At 35.1% G+C, this 16510-nt stretch overlaps 1 protein-coding gene and 1 long non-coding RNA gene across 2 annotated transcripts in view; one reads left to right on the forward strand and one right to left on the reverse strand.

Moving 5' to 3' along the window:
• Positions 1–124: 124 nt before the first annotated feature.
• Positions 125–14152, reverse strand: LOC126859321 (WD repeat-containing protein 20-like). The gene is made up of 8 exons (XM_050610458.1): positions 13690–14152; positions 12849–13031; positions 10498–11967; positions 1865–1939; positions 1423–1599; positions 1146–1348; positions 738–1073; positions 125–654 (listed from the first exon to the last, which is right to left on the reverse strand). Exons 1-8 carry the CDS (start codon positions 13957–13959, stop codon positions 330–332), a joined length of 3039 nt encoding a protein of 1012 aa, XP_050466415.1. The 5' UTR covers positions 13960–14152; the 3' UTR covers positions 125–329.
• Positions 14153–14355: 203 nt separating this feature from the next.
• The window catches only part of LOC126859328 (uncharacterized), an 88488-nt gene continuing 86333 nt past the window's right edge, over positions 14356–16510 (forward strand). Inside the window, exons 1-2 of the long non-coding RNA XR_007688797.1 lie at positions 14356–15092; positions 16215–16316. This is a non-coding gene — a long non-coding RNA (uncharacterized LOC126859328). The remainder of the gene's footprint in view (positions 15093–16214; positions 16317–16510) is intronic.

Below are 16510 nucleotides of genomic sequence, written 5' to 3' on the forward strand. Positions count from 1 at the left end.
CGATAAATAACTACAAAATTGTTGCATATAATTCAGATAAAAAATTTACTATATCTCAAACTGCATCAGATTAATATAATCATATATTTCCCGATGCGTGGAATATAAAAATATACAACGTCGATTTAATATATTATAACATTTTTATACTTTTCTTTGTGTTAACAAATAAATGCAGCTATATCTCTCTCTCATCTTTCTCAATCTGAATATAAAAATAAATATTTCATAATAAAATATCTGTATTACCGATAGAAATATTTATAATTTGGACACTCTGAAAAATATGATGTAGAAATCGACGACGATGTGAGAAGGCTGGTTTATTGTCAGCCCGTTGTGCCGTCTTCCCACTCGCTTGTACTTTCTAATTCGTCCGAACTTTCTGTATACACAGACGGTTCGTAATCAGATTCGTCGACAGATTCTTCTGCAGACGAATGATCTGTTTCAGACGTAGTATTGATCGCCGAGTGCATTGGGGTGGCGGCTCTTCGACGATGACGTGGAATGCTTGTGTGCTTGAATTGCATCTTGTGTTGAGGATTTTTACGATAACACTTTTTACCGTACGGACACTCCTTCCGATTATCTATCTTGTCATAATCGGAATCGGCCGGGTGGCTGTAATTGTTTTTATGATTGGGATTCTTTCTGCAAATAAATTTATTAAAAATGTTTTGTACTTTCAACTGTGGTTTGGTAAAATTTTGATAAGAGAGCATTGTTTCACTTACCGATAACATCGAGCACCATATATACACTTTTCTCTAATAGCTTTAACAGGATTTCGTGCATTTGTTTTATTCTTATGCATAGCAACAGGCGAACGAGCATTGTTTTGTATTGGTAACACTTGAACACACTCAGTAACACTCTCACTTTGATCACTAAAATGAGCATCGCAATCCCATTTAATTTTTTTTCCTGCTTCAACATTTGTCATAGCTTCGTTTGTTGAGTTGATGTTTTTTACTGCCTGTTTCTTATCATTCTGTTGCCTGTCAATTATGTCTTGAGAGTCTATCAACATTTTAGAACATGTTGCGGGCATACTATTTCCCCTTAGAGAGCTAAAATCCATATATGCAAATGATAAATAATTGTTTATGCTATCAAATTGATTTTGAATTTTAAAATAATACCTTGTAGAATTGATTTCTTGCAAGATTGGGGCAGCGTCATCATTAGGTTCGCTATTTTCATTAATAGAATTCTGATGTTCACTTAATGGATCTTTATCACTAAGCATATCATTCGAAGTTTCACTAGGAGATACAATAATTTCCACATTGGATGATAAACATGCCTTTTTACTGTCTGCATCATTATTCAAATTTTCATCAGCCTGAAACATAGAATTTAATATTAGCTTTAATATCTTGCAAAAGTCCTTTCAAATATGAACAATAATTATTATACTTTTCTTTTCAATATCTGATCATTTTTTTCCGTCATATCTGGCACTGAGATGACCTTAAACCAACATTTATCAGGCAGCAGAGAGCAGACATCACCTGGTTTTATCGGCACACTGATTCCTAATTTAAGAAATTGCCATCGTGCGCATCCAGCTTGTTTCATGTAACATGGCACCACCTAATACTGAAAATGGTTTCTATAGAAGACTGAGATGGCACTTGATATTGCGCAGCAATATTATATATGATTGAAAACAAAATAAGTTTGTATTAAACATCATATGAAAGTTATTGTACTATAAATTATTAAATCATATTTTTATATTGCTCATTACTAAATTGATGTAGAAAAAACTAATAATAGAACAACTAATGATAGAAATTATTATTAAAATATGAATAAACGATGGATGAGAGAAGAAACACGAAATCAGAGACCTTACCGGACTAATCGTCATCTCATCATTGGGTGACAGATTGATGGTTACAGCATGTTTGAGCACTTGGCCATCGTTGCACTGCGATAACGAGAAATATGTAAGTTTCGCAACAGATATTATTATGATATTAATCCTTCGCTAAATAAACAAATTTACGATGATGCATTCGCGTTTTAATTCACAATTCTGCATTTCCCTAATAATCTATTTTTCCCATTTGTGTGCAATAATCGATTGATAACGATGCTTAAAAATATCTATGTGTTTAGTAACTGTAATACAAATCAGTGTATTGTAAATTTAATTATAATATAATTTTAGTGCCTTCCAAACATTAATTAAACTGCGAAATAGTCAAATACAGTCATAGATGAAACACTATTAAAGATCTGCATTAAGGCCCGTATTCATAGTCCGTTCTTACATTTAAGATTTAAAATTTTCTCAAATATGGTCTTAAGATGCTGTGGGGGCATATCATTGGTTGAATGGAGTCTTAAGTTGACCAGACTTAAGACGATCTTAAATATAAAAATATAAGAACAGACTATGAATGCGGGCCTAAGCCTAAGATAGGCTTGATGGGCCCATGGATAATCACGATAATGGCACACAATTCATCGAATAAAAAAGAATATATATACATGCTCGATAGATCGCTATTTTTGTCAAGGATTCACTGATTGATTAATATTATTTAATATTATTATCAAAATTGATTTTATATTTACTTTACGAGTTCAAAATAAATATTTCACAATCAAGTAAACTTTGCTAAATTCGACTCAACTTAGAAATACAGGAATAATTTTGAAAACTTATATTTTAGCTTAAATCAGGTGATAAAGTTCAACGAAGATCACAAAGTTTAATCATCAATTGCTTATTATTATGTATATTATAATTAATCATTTGAAATATTATGAAAAAGATTCTTGATATATTATAAAAAAAATTCGCCATTCCCACTGGACAATTATATATTCACTTATACTGATATCATATGCATTTATTGCACGACATTTTTATAAATTGACGAATATCTTACATGATGTATACGAATGATATAACTCACTCCTGTTGCAGCGCCTCGGCCGATGATGTTGTTGCCGATCTGCAAATTCGCCTTCTGCACTAGGTCGTTATCTACCCGTACTATCTGCAGCTTCTTCGTCATGATGAATTTTTTGATAGATTAACGCGGAAACTATCGGACATTTCGAGACTATCACCAGAAAAATTTCTATTGTGCAATCTATATGAAAAAAAAAAAGACTGCTGCAAATCTTTGACAGCATATGCGCATTCCGGACATAATTGGCTGTGGAATTATAGAATTATGAATAACTATCACTTAAATCTAAATATTATTTGTTTTTTTGAAAATACACTGAAATATATTACAGTATTTTAATTTTAATATGTAAAACTGTGCTCTCTTTTTTCTATTTTTTTCTCTTTTTTTTTTTGCAGAAACAAATTTTTAATTAATTTTTAATTTTATCAATTTTCTCTTTTTCAATTTATAAGATTTTAATAATAAATCCAAATCCAATGAGAAATAAAAGAAAAATATGTAATATAATCATTGTTAATTTCGAATTTTTAAGAAAATTTTATAAACAAGAGAAAACTTTCCAGGAAGAGGATAAATTAACCGAATGCAGAGTAAGAAACACGCATACTTTAACAATGAAATGTTTTCATTTACAATTACAAAGAATGTACACGCTTATAAACAAACAAAGAGAAATGCGCCGAGAAGTACAGTACAGATCTGACGCGATGCCATAAAGCTCTTTGCCGTGGAAAGGTCTCATAAAAAACTGCCAGAGATACTAGACTCGGTTTCTTATCGGTGAATGAGGATGTATATAATCAGCTGGACCAAAAGTCACCACTATTCATATATATATATATATATATATATATATATTCGAATTAATCGCGTTCTCGCAATTTCAATCGAGAGACACGTCTTTTTCCTTTTTACATCTTACCGCTCTTATGCGGAATTGCAGATAATCGATTAAGTATGCGTCAACCGGTTATGCAATATGTAAATTGTTTGTACATAATTCATTCATATACCTTGAAACTCTAGACCGATCGAAAAATCATTTCACAGGCGTGAAAGACGAAGGAAGTGTGAAATGATACTAAAATATATAGGAACACCTGTCCTTCTACTTCCAAACCATAGAAAGTCACTGGTCGATCCGAGTTCAAACTAGTAAATCAAAGAGGCATTTTTTCGTTGCTCAAAGTGCTTCTAACGGAAGACATGTAATTTGCACATATAAGAGGTTTTAATATGCTATTCAGAATTCTTTCTTTTTCGCAAAAGCACAATTTAAAAAAAAACGTATTTTCGATATGCACAAATGAAGAATAGCGATATAGATATATTTTAGTATTTTGATAGATTTTCAAGGATATCGTTATAAAAAGGAAAAATCGTATTATTATATTCATCTAAAACAATCGTTTTGCATGCAAAATTTACCATCTAATAATAAATTACATATCTTCTGTTACAACAGTTTGAGAGGCGTTCATTATTTAATTGTTCACAAAAATGTCATCTGTGACTTACTATAGAACAATGCGATTTATCAGAATTGCATTTTATTTTCGTCTCAATACGTCTCGGATGAAGAAAAGTTTCCTGCTCTTTATACGGTAGCGAGAACATTGTTGTGGCCTTGAAAAAAAATTGTAGCATGTGTTGTTAAATCGATTTTGTTGACCACGTTTGAAATCAATTAAATATAAATATGTTTCATCTTAAAAAGACCACAAATTTTCAGAGGAAAGTTTGATCATGCCCATGTTCAAAAAAACGAAGAAATTACGAGTCTCCTATTCATTTTAAATATATGTTAACTCATCATGCACACGTCCGCCATATATAAAATCTGAAAACCCATTCAGAGTCTCGTTGATCGACGAGCTTTTCATTCGTCCTGTGCAAAGACCGAGAACGCATTCCATCAGAAATCTATCATCGGTCAGAAAATCAGCGCTTTCAGCGCACGAGCTCGCTCTTTAGTTTACGAATAGGAACTTTATAGATCGCGATCTTCTCCAAAAAAGAGGATGAATGTAAAAGAATCGATATAAATTTATTTAGCAAAAGCCTAATTTTCTAATTAAAAATTAGATGAACTTTTTCTATCGTTTTACATTTTTATTTTTCTCTCTAAAAGAAATAAGGAATTTAAAATGAAAATAGATTTTCATTTACAATTACGGTATGTTAAAAATTCTTATTTATGTTTACCATATATAATATTTAATTATATCATATCGATTGTTTTAGTATATCACAAAAATGTAAAATGATAAAAAGAAATTAAAAATTTTTAATCTGCGATTTTGAAGATTAGATAATGATTACGAACAGGAAACAATTTGTTTCGACTCGTTTAGATTCATCCGTCTCTTTTCTTGCAGAATCATTAGATGGATTATAGTCTGGTGTGTCGCAGGCCGGCTTCGGTTGTTGTCTATAAATAGAAACTAATCAGTAGTTATATGTGTAATCGTCACAAATTCGATAGTCCGTTTTGATGCACGACGGAGTGCTTGGAAGTGACTTTCATCGCTTGCATCATTTATCAGTGTCTTCATATATAATACACATATCACAGCATACTTTTAACGAGCTTGCTCTTGTTAAAATAATAATAATGTCATCGACGTACGATAATCTACCGCACGTCGTACGTCGTACAAGAACGAAAATATCAGAACAAAAAAATCTTATCGAGAATCGGTCCTCTTATCGGTGTAATATATCAGTGCTTTGATAGAATTTCTGCGACGGTGCGTACGTTGCATGTTACGAAACGTAGCGAAAAAAATGTCGTTTAACATTAAAGAAGCCTTGATGTAAAAAAGCTGTAAATACTGAAAAAATAAAAATCTTACAGGAAAAGCTAAATTATATTTTACTTAAAAAAAAGGAGAAACAGAAAAAATGTTCTTTATATGTATTTTATATCTCGTAAATATATATGTATATGTATGACATTTGCAATTTTTAAAGCGTTATTATATATTTTTAATATATTGAGTTTTTCATAATTGAAAATAAAAGCTTCTGATAATAATTGATTTACAGCTTGTTTTTTCATGTCAAGCTTTCAAAGCAAAATTTGAGCAAACGATGTTGCAACAAATCACTACGCATAAATTAAAGAACATCATTAAAAGGCCGGAAATATGGTAACAGTAGATATTTAATATCTAAATTGCACAGGAATGCTCGTGATCAAAGTTAATCGACATAAGCAATCGAAATAGACACTCTAGAATGATATAAATTAACGCTGTATTTCGTTACTAATTACAATATATAATTCTCTCTCTCTCTCTCTCTCCCTCTCAGGTATATTTATATGTAAATTAAAAACTAATATTGCGCATGCGCGCACGGCCTTGCGGAATATGTCCTTCGAAGTAATCGACCAAAATGAAGCACTGAGAATAATAAAGACTTAATAAGTCACTTTTAATTAAAAATTACTTAACAAAATAATTCTATTTGAGGAATGTTTCGTAGTTATTTCTGATCATCCAAGTGAAAAAAATTTCTAAAACGTGTGTATTTAGAATATCCTTTAAATATATTTTATAAATTTTATGTGTTATCGAGCAATTGTTCAATATATAACATCATAATGAGCAAGATAAAATAAGTTATTTTTATGAAATAGAGCTTAGATTATATTCTATCAATCGGTCCTAACATTGGCTCTCTGTGACTTTTAAGTCTATATAATTTTCAACGCTTCACATAATAAATACACGGAAAAATGCTCCTGTAATAGCGTCGAAAATCCCACGTGTCCCATCAATCGAGAAACGTATACACTATGCTTATCGCGAAACTTTATTTGGAATGATACAACGCATCTGTCACGATCGTCAGACATACACACGTATATGTATGTACATGTATACACAGATTGCTCCCGACTCCGCGGATTTTCGCGGGGAAAGAGCACGAGGTTGCGTAACGTTGCTGCCGTCACGACAGAAAGAAAAGAAAGAAGAAGAAATGATATGCACCGGAAGAGCGGCTTACCAAAACGACGGCACTGTATGTGTGAATGTGTATATGTTTTTAAACGTTAAGCAGCAGTCCGTAAAATGTAGGCGAATTAAAAAGAATTTATAGGAATCCGTTTTGCGTAAGCTTGTGCTTTTAACTTTCTAAATCAGCATTATGTAGATTTAATATCGTTAAAAAATTTTTATCTATTCTATTTTGACAACAAAATGACCGGGAAAATGAAATCTCTATTAAAATTAAAATCAATCGATTAAGTTTCCCTTCTGTTCCACAATTAACGCATATTCGCAGTTAAAAGTATTACTGATATATCAAGATTAAGGTTTAATTTGCAGTCCACAAATTTTAAAATCAATTCTTAATTTCCAAATTGAGATGTCCGGTTTTAAAGAAATGGATTCCTTTCAGATTTTCATTTTAATTCGTCCGTTTTTTAATCGAACAATCGCTCACTTAAACCGTATCGGAATAACTTTCGCTCGGCCAGACGTAGTACAAATGACGTCGGCGTATATACGCCTGCTGAAATTGCGCCTCGGTTGCTTGCGACGAACTTTGCGGTTCCTCTTGATTATCTTGCGGTGGACCGACGTCAATGTCCGGTTCTGGCTATACTATGGTACCGCCGCCTTCTGCCGGACTAACCACGTGGAGAGCGGCGCCACCGACCTGGCCGATTCCTGGCTGAAATGAGAGAGAACGTGAGTCTCTTATTGATATTAATGCTCTTCCGATCATTGCGTAAATGCATTATTCTCGAAAAGTTTTTACATAATGTACGTTACAAATACTGCTGCTTATTCTACAAATTAGATATTTATTTTTTTTTATATGTGACAATTTATAATAATTGAATTAAATAAATAAAGTATAGAAAGAAATCCAATTGACAAGACAATCTTTGTAAATTTATATATTTATAGTAAGATGAAAAAATTTATATCTTTAATGTATTTAATAAATTTCGTATCCTTTAGTAAATAAAAAATTACAACGATTTGTAAATAATTTGTATTATACACATATTGTTTATCTTATTAGTTAGTTCGGAAACTTTTCGGGGATAATGAAAATTTGGCAAATGCGTACATGAGCCGAGAAAAATGTAGTGCAATTCAGTGTAAAATTCGGAAGCGTCGCCGAGCAATGTCTCGACAAGAATGTGTGTGAATACGACTCGAGCGTGTATATTCTATTCTACTCAATGGCAAGTCTGATCAAGCAGTAAAAAAAAGCAAAATAGAACGAAAAATGATAAGTCATACGTACCATGCGATAACTCAGGGAAGTCTCATCCACGATATTCTCTTGCATCAGCCAAAGCGTGGTACAGAACATTAATCTTTCCGATCAATCAAAAGTAAGAAAAAGGAATTAATGCTTCATTGGCTTTGAGAAATAAGCGCAAGCATTTCTGTTTAAATTATAAAAGACGCGCTATTTTTTTTTTTTAAATTATATAAGTCGCGCTATAAAAGAAGCTATAATGAACTTTATATCGCAAACTCCGCAATTAGTTAGGTATTCACAGCGTTGGCCAAAAGCGTAAAAAATCACTTTCATTAAAAAGATTGTAATATATCAAATTCGTATGAATCAATAGAAGTGAAAACTTTAAAGATTCAATAATCGTATTACAGAATATTGGTCATAATTTTAATTTACAGATTTGTAAATCGATTAGTTTAATTGAACACAATGAAACTGCTTTTAATTTTGGTCAAAGCTGTAGAATGAAAAGATGAGTGTGGAATACAAATGCTCTATGCAAAACGCCAGGAAAGACTATTCGAGCCCTAGAATCAGGATCTAGTATTGCCGAAAGTATAATGAAAAAAAAGAAAAAAAAAAGAAAAGAAAAGCAAAAAAAAAGAAAACATGTAAGACGATAAACTGTAAAGACATCGTCTTACATGTCATCATATATATATATATATATATATATATATATATATATATATATATATATATTTTTTTTTTTTTTCTGATTGTTTTCTCCCTGGAGCTTCTGCATTGCACTTGATTGAACAAAATTTCAACAAGCGAAAAGCAAGCAGCGATTGTTCATTCAAATTTTCGTTTTATTATACAACAAGGCAAAATTCATCGTTTCCAACAAAAGATTAAATGTTCTCGCATCTCATATCGTTAATCTGAGACGATAGTTTGACTAAGTAATTGTCCGTTGATTTTTTATGCTCGGCTAAGTTAAGCTAACAACACTTTACAGGAAATAGGAAGAAGACTTTCTTCAATAAAGGGGCCTGCCCTGTCACAAAACGCCTCATAGGGCTCAAACAACATTGCTCTCGAGGATGCAAACCAAAAACATAAATATATCGATATTCGATATCTATCCTAGCTCGCGTAATTCTGCAATAATTATCGCGAGGATATATCTTGACCAGACCATCATTAGGCACAGGTATTAACGATAGCCTATACTATGAATGAACTTTAAGCACACACATGAATGTTCTTTGTTCGTAACGCATGCAGTAATCGGATATTAGAATAGAATTGAAAATATCTAAATAGAAGATAATTAAAGCTTGTACGTGCCCGCGTATTTCTCGCAAAAATGCAATATTAATAAAATCTATATTAATATATATCCAAGAAAAAAAACAAATATCGTAGTGTGTGTACACGCGCTCTATACTAATTAATTTGAAATATCTAATTTCATGCATTTGGAGTATAATAAATTTGTTAATTATTTGAGAACATCGCGAATTTATCTGATCAAATGAAAAAAATATCCTCAATAAAAAACAAAATTATCCAAAAGGTATATTTATAACTTTATAAATATTTAAAAAATACCTAAAAACACTAAAAGATGTCCTAAAATTGTCAAGGGTCTGATAACAAATATATTTTAGACTACAAGTTTGTTCACTCATAGTATCGTCCATCCGTGTACTTCTATAATCCATATATATACATAATATAAACTTAAAGAAAAATACTTAAAAAATCCTTAATGCTTTCTCTTTGATGGCACCTCCCAATACTAATAAAACTCCAACGCAATATCTCAATCGTAGACTTAAACGGACTGAATAGGGACTTTCTCTTTCTCTCTCTCTCTTTCTCTTTCTAAGATTAAATATACTGATCGTAGCATATAAAGCTTAAATAACAGCGATGCAACCGTCGTATCAAATACCGGCAAGGTAATAATAAATCGAATTTGTCAATGTGTATTGTTCTAATACTTCCGAGCAAAAACTATCATTCGTCTTCAAGACTTCCTTCCGCTATCACGACAGGCGATAGGAAGACTATTCCAAAGCATTACAAGATTTTTCCGTGCCACTTTCGTCACAATAACATCACTCTAAATTCTAACTCTATGTATATGTATGTACACAGGATTCGGATTTTTAGACTAACAGACTCTACTTGATGGATTTGCTAAATAACGATTTGGAGATAACGGGTTACATCAGAGCTCGTTACATCGCATGGAATTGATATTACTAGTGTAAGGGTTGTTGCTATGATGGTGTGATGGCCTGTGCAGGGTGCTGCTTATCGTGAGAGGACCTACCATGTGGCCGGGTCTTGCCCACGTGTACACGTATCCATCCTGACACGCCGTCACGAAGCAATCTTCCCTAAACACTAATTCAGTCAGTCTCTCATGCGCCAACTTCTTACACACCAGCGGCTCGAGGACCGGACACTCGTCGAACCTGGGACACCAGGCGGTCCCTATCAACCTCATGGGATCGTCCATCACGGAACTAACCTTTTTATTTCCCGTTCCACCTACTAAACCCCCACCAACACTGTTGTTCAGACTACTACTCGTCGTATTCGTCGAGTTTCCAGTGCTCGTCTTATCGCCACCATTGTTTTGCACGACTGTCGTCGTGCTGTTGTTGGCCGTCGTTGCCGCCGCCGTTGCACCGGTGCCTCCACCTCGCATAGTGAGACTAAAGTTTCTCTTGTGATTATCACCTTTGCGCTCGCCAAAACCAAGACCCGCTAGCCTCTGCGTCAACGAATTCACGGTCGCCACTGCGGCGTTCGTGCTCGTACTATTATTACTATTTTCATTATTACCACTCGCGTTCTCTTTGAAATTTATATTATTCGAGTTATTATGTTTAGTATTCGAGTTCGAGTGATGATTTGCCGTCGCTGCCGTTCCGTTACCACTATTAAATGTACCCGAAGATGACAGGGTGCCACTAGTAGCACCCGCTACAGAGGACCTCTGCTTGGCACACACAGGTTGCCTCAATACGTCTTCCGTGATGTCCCATAGACACAGCTGAGTGTCTTGGGATACACTGCCCAACCTGTAGCACGTGCCGCCCGACATTCTCAATTCCGAGCCGCAAGAGTTACGGTTCGAGTGACCGCCACCGCCCCCTTGCGAGGTCGTAGAAAGACGGTGCGATTTTTCATGGAAGTGATTATGATTGCTGTGTGACATCGTTGTTTCATCATCCGAGCCGCTAAAGTCAGGGTCGTGATCGCCGTAGGACGTGGTATACGGATCAAAGGCGACCACACTCACCCAACTGTGATGGCCTTGTCCTCGTGCCACAACACGTTTCTCATGGAAGCTCCAAATGGTCACCAAATCATCCTCGCCGCCGACCACCACGTAACGTCCGTCCGGTGACCAACACACGCATAGAAAGCCACCAAAATAGCTCCTTGCCGAACCAACCAACTCCATAGTGTTGTATTGAAAAACGCGTAAAAATCCATCCTGAGACACCACGGCTAGATTTGTGCCACAAGGGCTGAAGGCGAATTCGTTTATACAACAACCTTCCGCACCTATCACCCATCGATACAGCGGATTTCTGGTGGATTTAGTCTTGCAAGTATATATGGCATATCCATCACCTGATTTGAATGACTGATAATGAGGCGCTGTGGTTCCGCAAAGCAATTCTTCATTATAAAGGTAAAGTTGACCAGAACTGTGAGAAACCAAAAATAGGTTGTTCGAACCAGGTACCCACTTTATGCATGTCACTTTGCTCTTGTCTATCAGCCTCTGAAATATAAATATCCTTGAATAAAAAAATGTATTCACATGCGTATCAAGACAAAATATAATTAATATTAAAAAATTAATATTAATAAGATAGATTAAAAATTTAGAGATAAATAATTTTTTAGATTATTATTTTAAAATTAATTGATGAATAAACAAAGTTCAAAAGAAAATAATAGTATTCACGATACATAGTAAATCAATATGTAATTTGAAAATAACATTGGGCAGTAAAAGGTTAAAAGAAGACTATTAAATATATACACATATCTCATGAAATATAATGATTAAACAAAAATAATGAATCAGTTAACATTTATTGACACCAAAATGTATTTAAAGTCAGCAATACAACTGTCCCACCAAAGCCTATATCTGTTATGAGAAGATAGCGGAAAGTTATGTAATGTTACTTGTTAAGCTTAATTATTTGATTGAGTTATAATTGAATTAGTGTACGAGTCTACCAGCAAAAAGTAGCCTGGACAATATATACTATTAAATATTAAGTACAGTCATTATAAGACATAATGGATGGCATTAACTACGGAACTAGCATTCATTTTCCATTTTATCATATTTCAATAAGATAACATACACATATCACAGAGATTGGATAAGTGTCGACAGCTTTTGTACACATTGCTAGGAAAATATGATATATATTAGTTGCATAAAGAATATTGTTTGAACTATCAGATTATTTATCTCAGTATAAGTTAGATTGTAGATATAATGTAGAAAATCGTAAAATTTATCGTAATCGTAAAAATCGTAAAATTCTCTCTCTGGCTAATAAATGCAATATAGGAGAGAAATTTTCTTCAAGGATTTAGCGTGTGATAAAATTTGTGGTTCATGCAAAATTTAATTTTACATACATCTTCATTGTACAATTTGCTGAGTTCCTTCTTTATTGGATCGATCAACTGTATTTGCCCTGTAGAAAATCCCACCAATAATGGAGCACTATCAGCTGTTGCTGTTGTTTGATTAAAATTGTGGCAAGTTGGATTAGTCCCTTTGTATAATTTTTTATCCACTGGTTTGTTTAAGTCCACAGCCTGAAATATTTTAATGATATATTTGAAACTTTAAGCTTTTTTAATTAAACCTTTGCAATAAAATAAAATTTCTCTTTTAGCGATAATAGAAAAATTTAACATATTGATATGTGTAGTCAATTACTTTACAAACAAATTATTTTCTTATTTTAAAAATGTCTCAGAAATAAATTCAAATGCTGTTTTTATACAATAATTCTCAAAGATCATAATAAATCAATCTCGTCTGATTACTCTTCTGTCTTTCATTTCATATATGTGTATGTAAATGATTTAAATACTAAGAATTATGATAACATGCAAGTATTATCTGCAATTATTATGTACACGATTACAAAGTACTCTGGACACCTCCAAGAAGTGTCAGCTCGAGTGTATGCCGTGTCATGACGTCATCTCGTTCATTGACGAATAAAAAACGCGAACAACAATGACTCCACGCGAATCAACTCCACAAAAATTGTTGACGTCGCGTTTCTCGTCACGTAGGACGCGACGTCTTCGTGCAAGGCGTGGTGATGTGCCAACCGCAAAGATGGAGTCCCCACCGTGACGATATTTGCGAGGTTAGGTCGCGACGACGGTCCGCGATCGGCGAGTTCGATACCGTCGCGCGTCATCGTCGTCGCGGCCAACGAGGAGTCGGCCACGGACTCACCTTCTTGACACCGCGGTAGACATAAACGTAGAGCTCCTTGCCGAAGTTGAAGCACATTCGATCGCCGAGACCCTGCGCGCCCGTGGGATCCGCTGGATCCGGCAACGTAACGAAGGACACTCTGACGGACGCGCTGCCCTGGCTATTGGTGTAGCCGACCCGGTTCGGTCTCGAGTACTCCGACAGGGTCATCAGTTTATAGGTGCCCTCCCGCGTGACAAACTGTGTTTTCAGATCCTCCTTCCCTCCTCCGTCCAGCTGCACAGCCATCTTACCACCAGCAGCGGCGCGGCGGAGGAGCTCATCAGATACGCAAGGACAATCGTTCGTAGGCCGCGTTCGTTTCTAAACTCGCTGCTACTGCACCACCTTCCGCCCGTGTCGTCCGTCCGATCGACCGTCCGTACCTACGTCCGTCTCTCGCCGTCTCGCGTGTGACTCTGTGACTCCCCTCGCTCGTGCGCCCCGTACCCCGTAGTCCCCGTACGCTCGTCAGTAGAAACGCAAACTTCACGCGCGTGGAGCTGGCTCCGCCGGTCGTCGAGGGGTCGAGGGCCGGTTGCTGTCAGTGCCACGCTTCGCGCACCCACCGGGAGCCTGGAGGCACCCGTAGAAAAAATCGTCGAACGCGCGTAACGTCTGTCGCAGGTTCGCCGCCGGCTACCTGACTGGGCTAGCTCCGTCCTCCGTCTCTCTCTCTCTCTCTACTTGACGGCGTGTATGTACGCGGTTAAGGGCGCTCGAAATACTACTACGAAACTGTCCGTGTAGTAGTGCGTTTACCGAACGGTGGCGGCGGCTCATACTGTCAGGAACGCGCTGAGATTATCGGTGCCCGGAGCAATCGTATTAAAGTTTACGTCATGATTTATATCCGAGGATTTATGGCCTATCACAAAAAATCAAGATTGATATCTTTGCGCATATGTATTATTTTTCTATGAAAATTTATCTCGTTAGATCCTTACATTGATCCTTACAATGATTAACGTAATAATGCGAGATCTTTTTTTGAGAAAAGCAGAAATTGAATAAAACATACGGATAATTTTCAGCGACCTGTGTATAAGAATTTTCTTTTTACTTGTGATTAATTTATCAAATTGCAAAAAATGTTTCATTACTCCATCTATCGTTGCTATTCCCTTATACGTCACTGGAAACCGCGCATATCATCGATGCGCGCGCAACGCAATCATCCGTCTCGACACGGCGTGGCGGTTCGCGCGAGCCCTGTTAGGGACCGGATATTTTGTAAACAAGCGAAGCAAAGGGTCAATTAATTTCAGCCGCTCTTTCCTGCTTCCCGCGTGTGTCCCCTCTCTTCCGATGTCATCGTTCGCGTCATTTGTTTCACGCCGTGGCATTTCCATGCGATTTCGATCAAATGCCATTTTCGAATTGTAAGTATTTTCATTCTCTTTCTCTCTCTCTCTCTCTCTCTCTCTCGCTATTCCCTCCTTCAGTCTCCTACTGGAATGCTCCTACCGCGGACTACCGCCAATCTTTTATATCGCAACTAGTAAGCTTGCGAAATTCGAGCGTTGCAGAATTTAGTTTGCCAAAGATAATTACAAGGTAGATAAATGTTATGTAATATACAAAGTACATGGAGGTACCTGATGCCGTAAAACGTTAATAATTGCGAATTTCATTAATGTTGGTTGACTCTAAATTATAATTTAGCTCTGATTCTCCGTCTTTTACTAAATCGCCATAATGACTACGCAACTGAACTCTTTATAATTATCCAACAGATATCTCATTACAAAACATATTTTAATCGATATTGATAAAAAACCGATCTTATTTTATCGCAGATTAAAAAATATAGATTAAAAAGAATTTCTCTCTCTTTTTCTTTCTTTCTAGTACATCGCATTCATTAAGAATACATTTTTAATTTTAGAAATCAAATGTTGTTTCCAACAATTTTATTTCCTCATAAAGGAAGCTTTGTTTGTATTTCTTTTATATATTTTTTTTTCATTTATTTATTTTAATTGTTACAATAAGAAATTGAAAATAAATTTCTACTTGGATATGTCAAGAAAACATCTTTGGACAATTGATAATTTTTATAATTATGTGATAGAGTGAGGTCTAAAATGTTTTTTAAATTAATTTTGAATCTTATAATTGTCCTTTCACTGAATTTAATTTCTTTCTTTTAATTTTAATTGGTCTGATGATTTGATCTGATTTTATTGTGTGTGATATCGAAAAAACCAGACACTAGACAGAGAAATTGATTTTATCTACGGCAAATTCAATTCCGCATTACAATTTATACTTTTACCGACGCGCGCGATTACATGATCTCCCGCGCGAGCGCATTATTTCATTATTTCCGGTTTCCGCATATAGCGCTGCTTCAGCGGTGGCGCCGCGTATCGTCGGTTAAATTTCGAATGTCGGGGAGCGTGTATCGAGTATCGAGCGGAATCGACAAAAATCGCGTCGTATTCGAATAAATGATTATTAGTGTTACCCCAAAGTAAGTGATTATTAGTGTTATTTTACAGTAAGTGATCATTAGTGTTACTTCAAAGAATGCCGATCTCGAATTCATTCCAGAAGTTCCAACAACATTTTTGCAACAACGGCAAACAATCAACAGCGAGATGGTGAGTTTTTTAGATCTTTATAGCATAATTCGAGTAAATTTTTTCTTAGATAAGATGGAATGAAAAAGAGTAACGTAAAATAGTGTAATTATATCAAAAACTACAATAATACAAAAATAGCTTTTTTTCTCCAATTGAAAGAATAGTGAATACATTTCTTTTGCATTGATTATACAATTTCGTAGAACGGCGAC

Source organism: Cataglyphis hispanica, chromosome 3 (genome assembly GCF_021464435.1).
Source record: "Cataglyphis hispanica isolate Lineage 1 chromosome 3, ULB_Chis1_1.0, whole genome shotgun sequence".
NCBI lineage: Eukaryota > Metazoa > Arthropoda > Insecta > Hymenoptera > Formicidae > Cataglyphis > Cataglyphis hispanica.

Bases quoted from the DNA above. Each gene is read 5' to 3' on its own strand.
- LOC126859321 (XM_050610458.1), bottom strand. From the start codon at position 13,959: ATGGCTGTGCAGCTGGACGGAGGAGGGAAGGAGGATCTGAAAACACAG. The intron at 1,074-1,145 runs GTATTATTTTAA...TATGGATTTTAG, and splicing joins CAAGAAATCAATTCTACAAG to CTCTCTAAGGGGAAATAGTA. The intron at 655-737 runs GTAAGTGAAACA...ATTTATTTGCAG, and splicing joins TATGGTGCTCGATGTTATCG to AAAGAATCCCAATCATAAAA.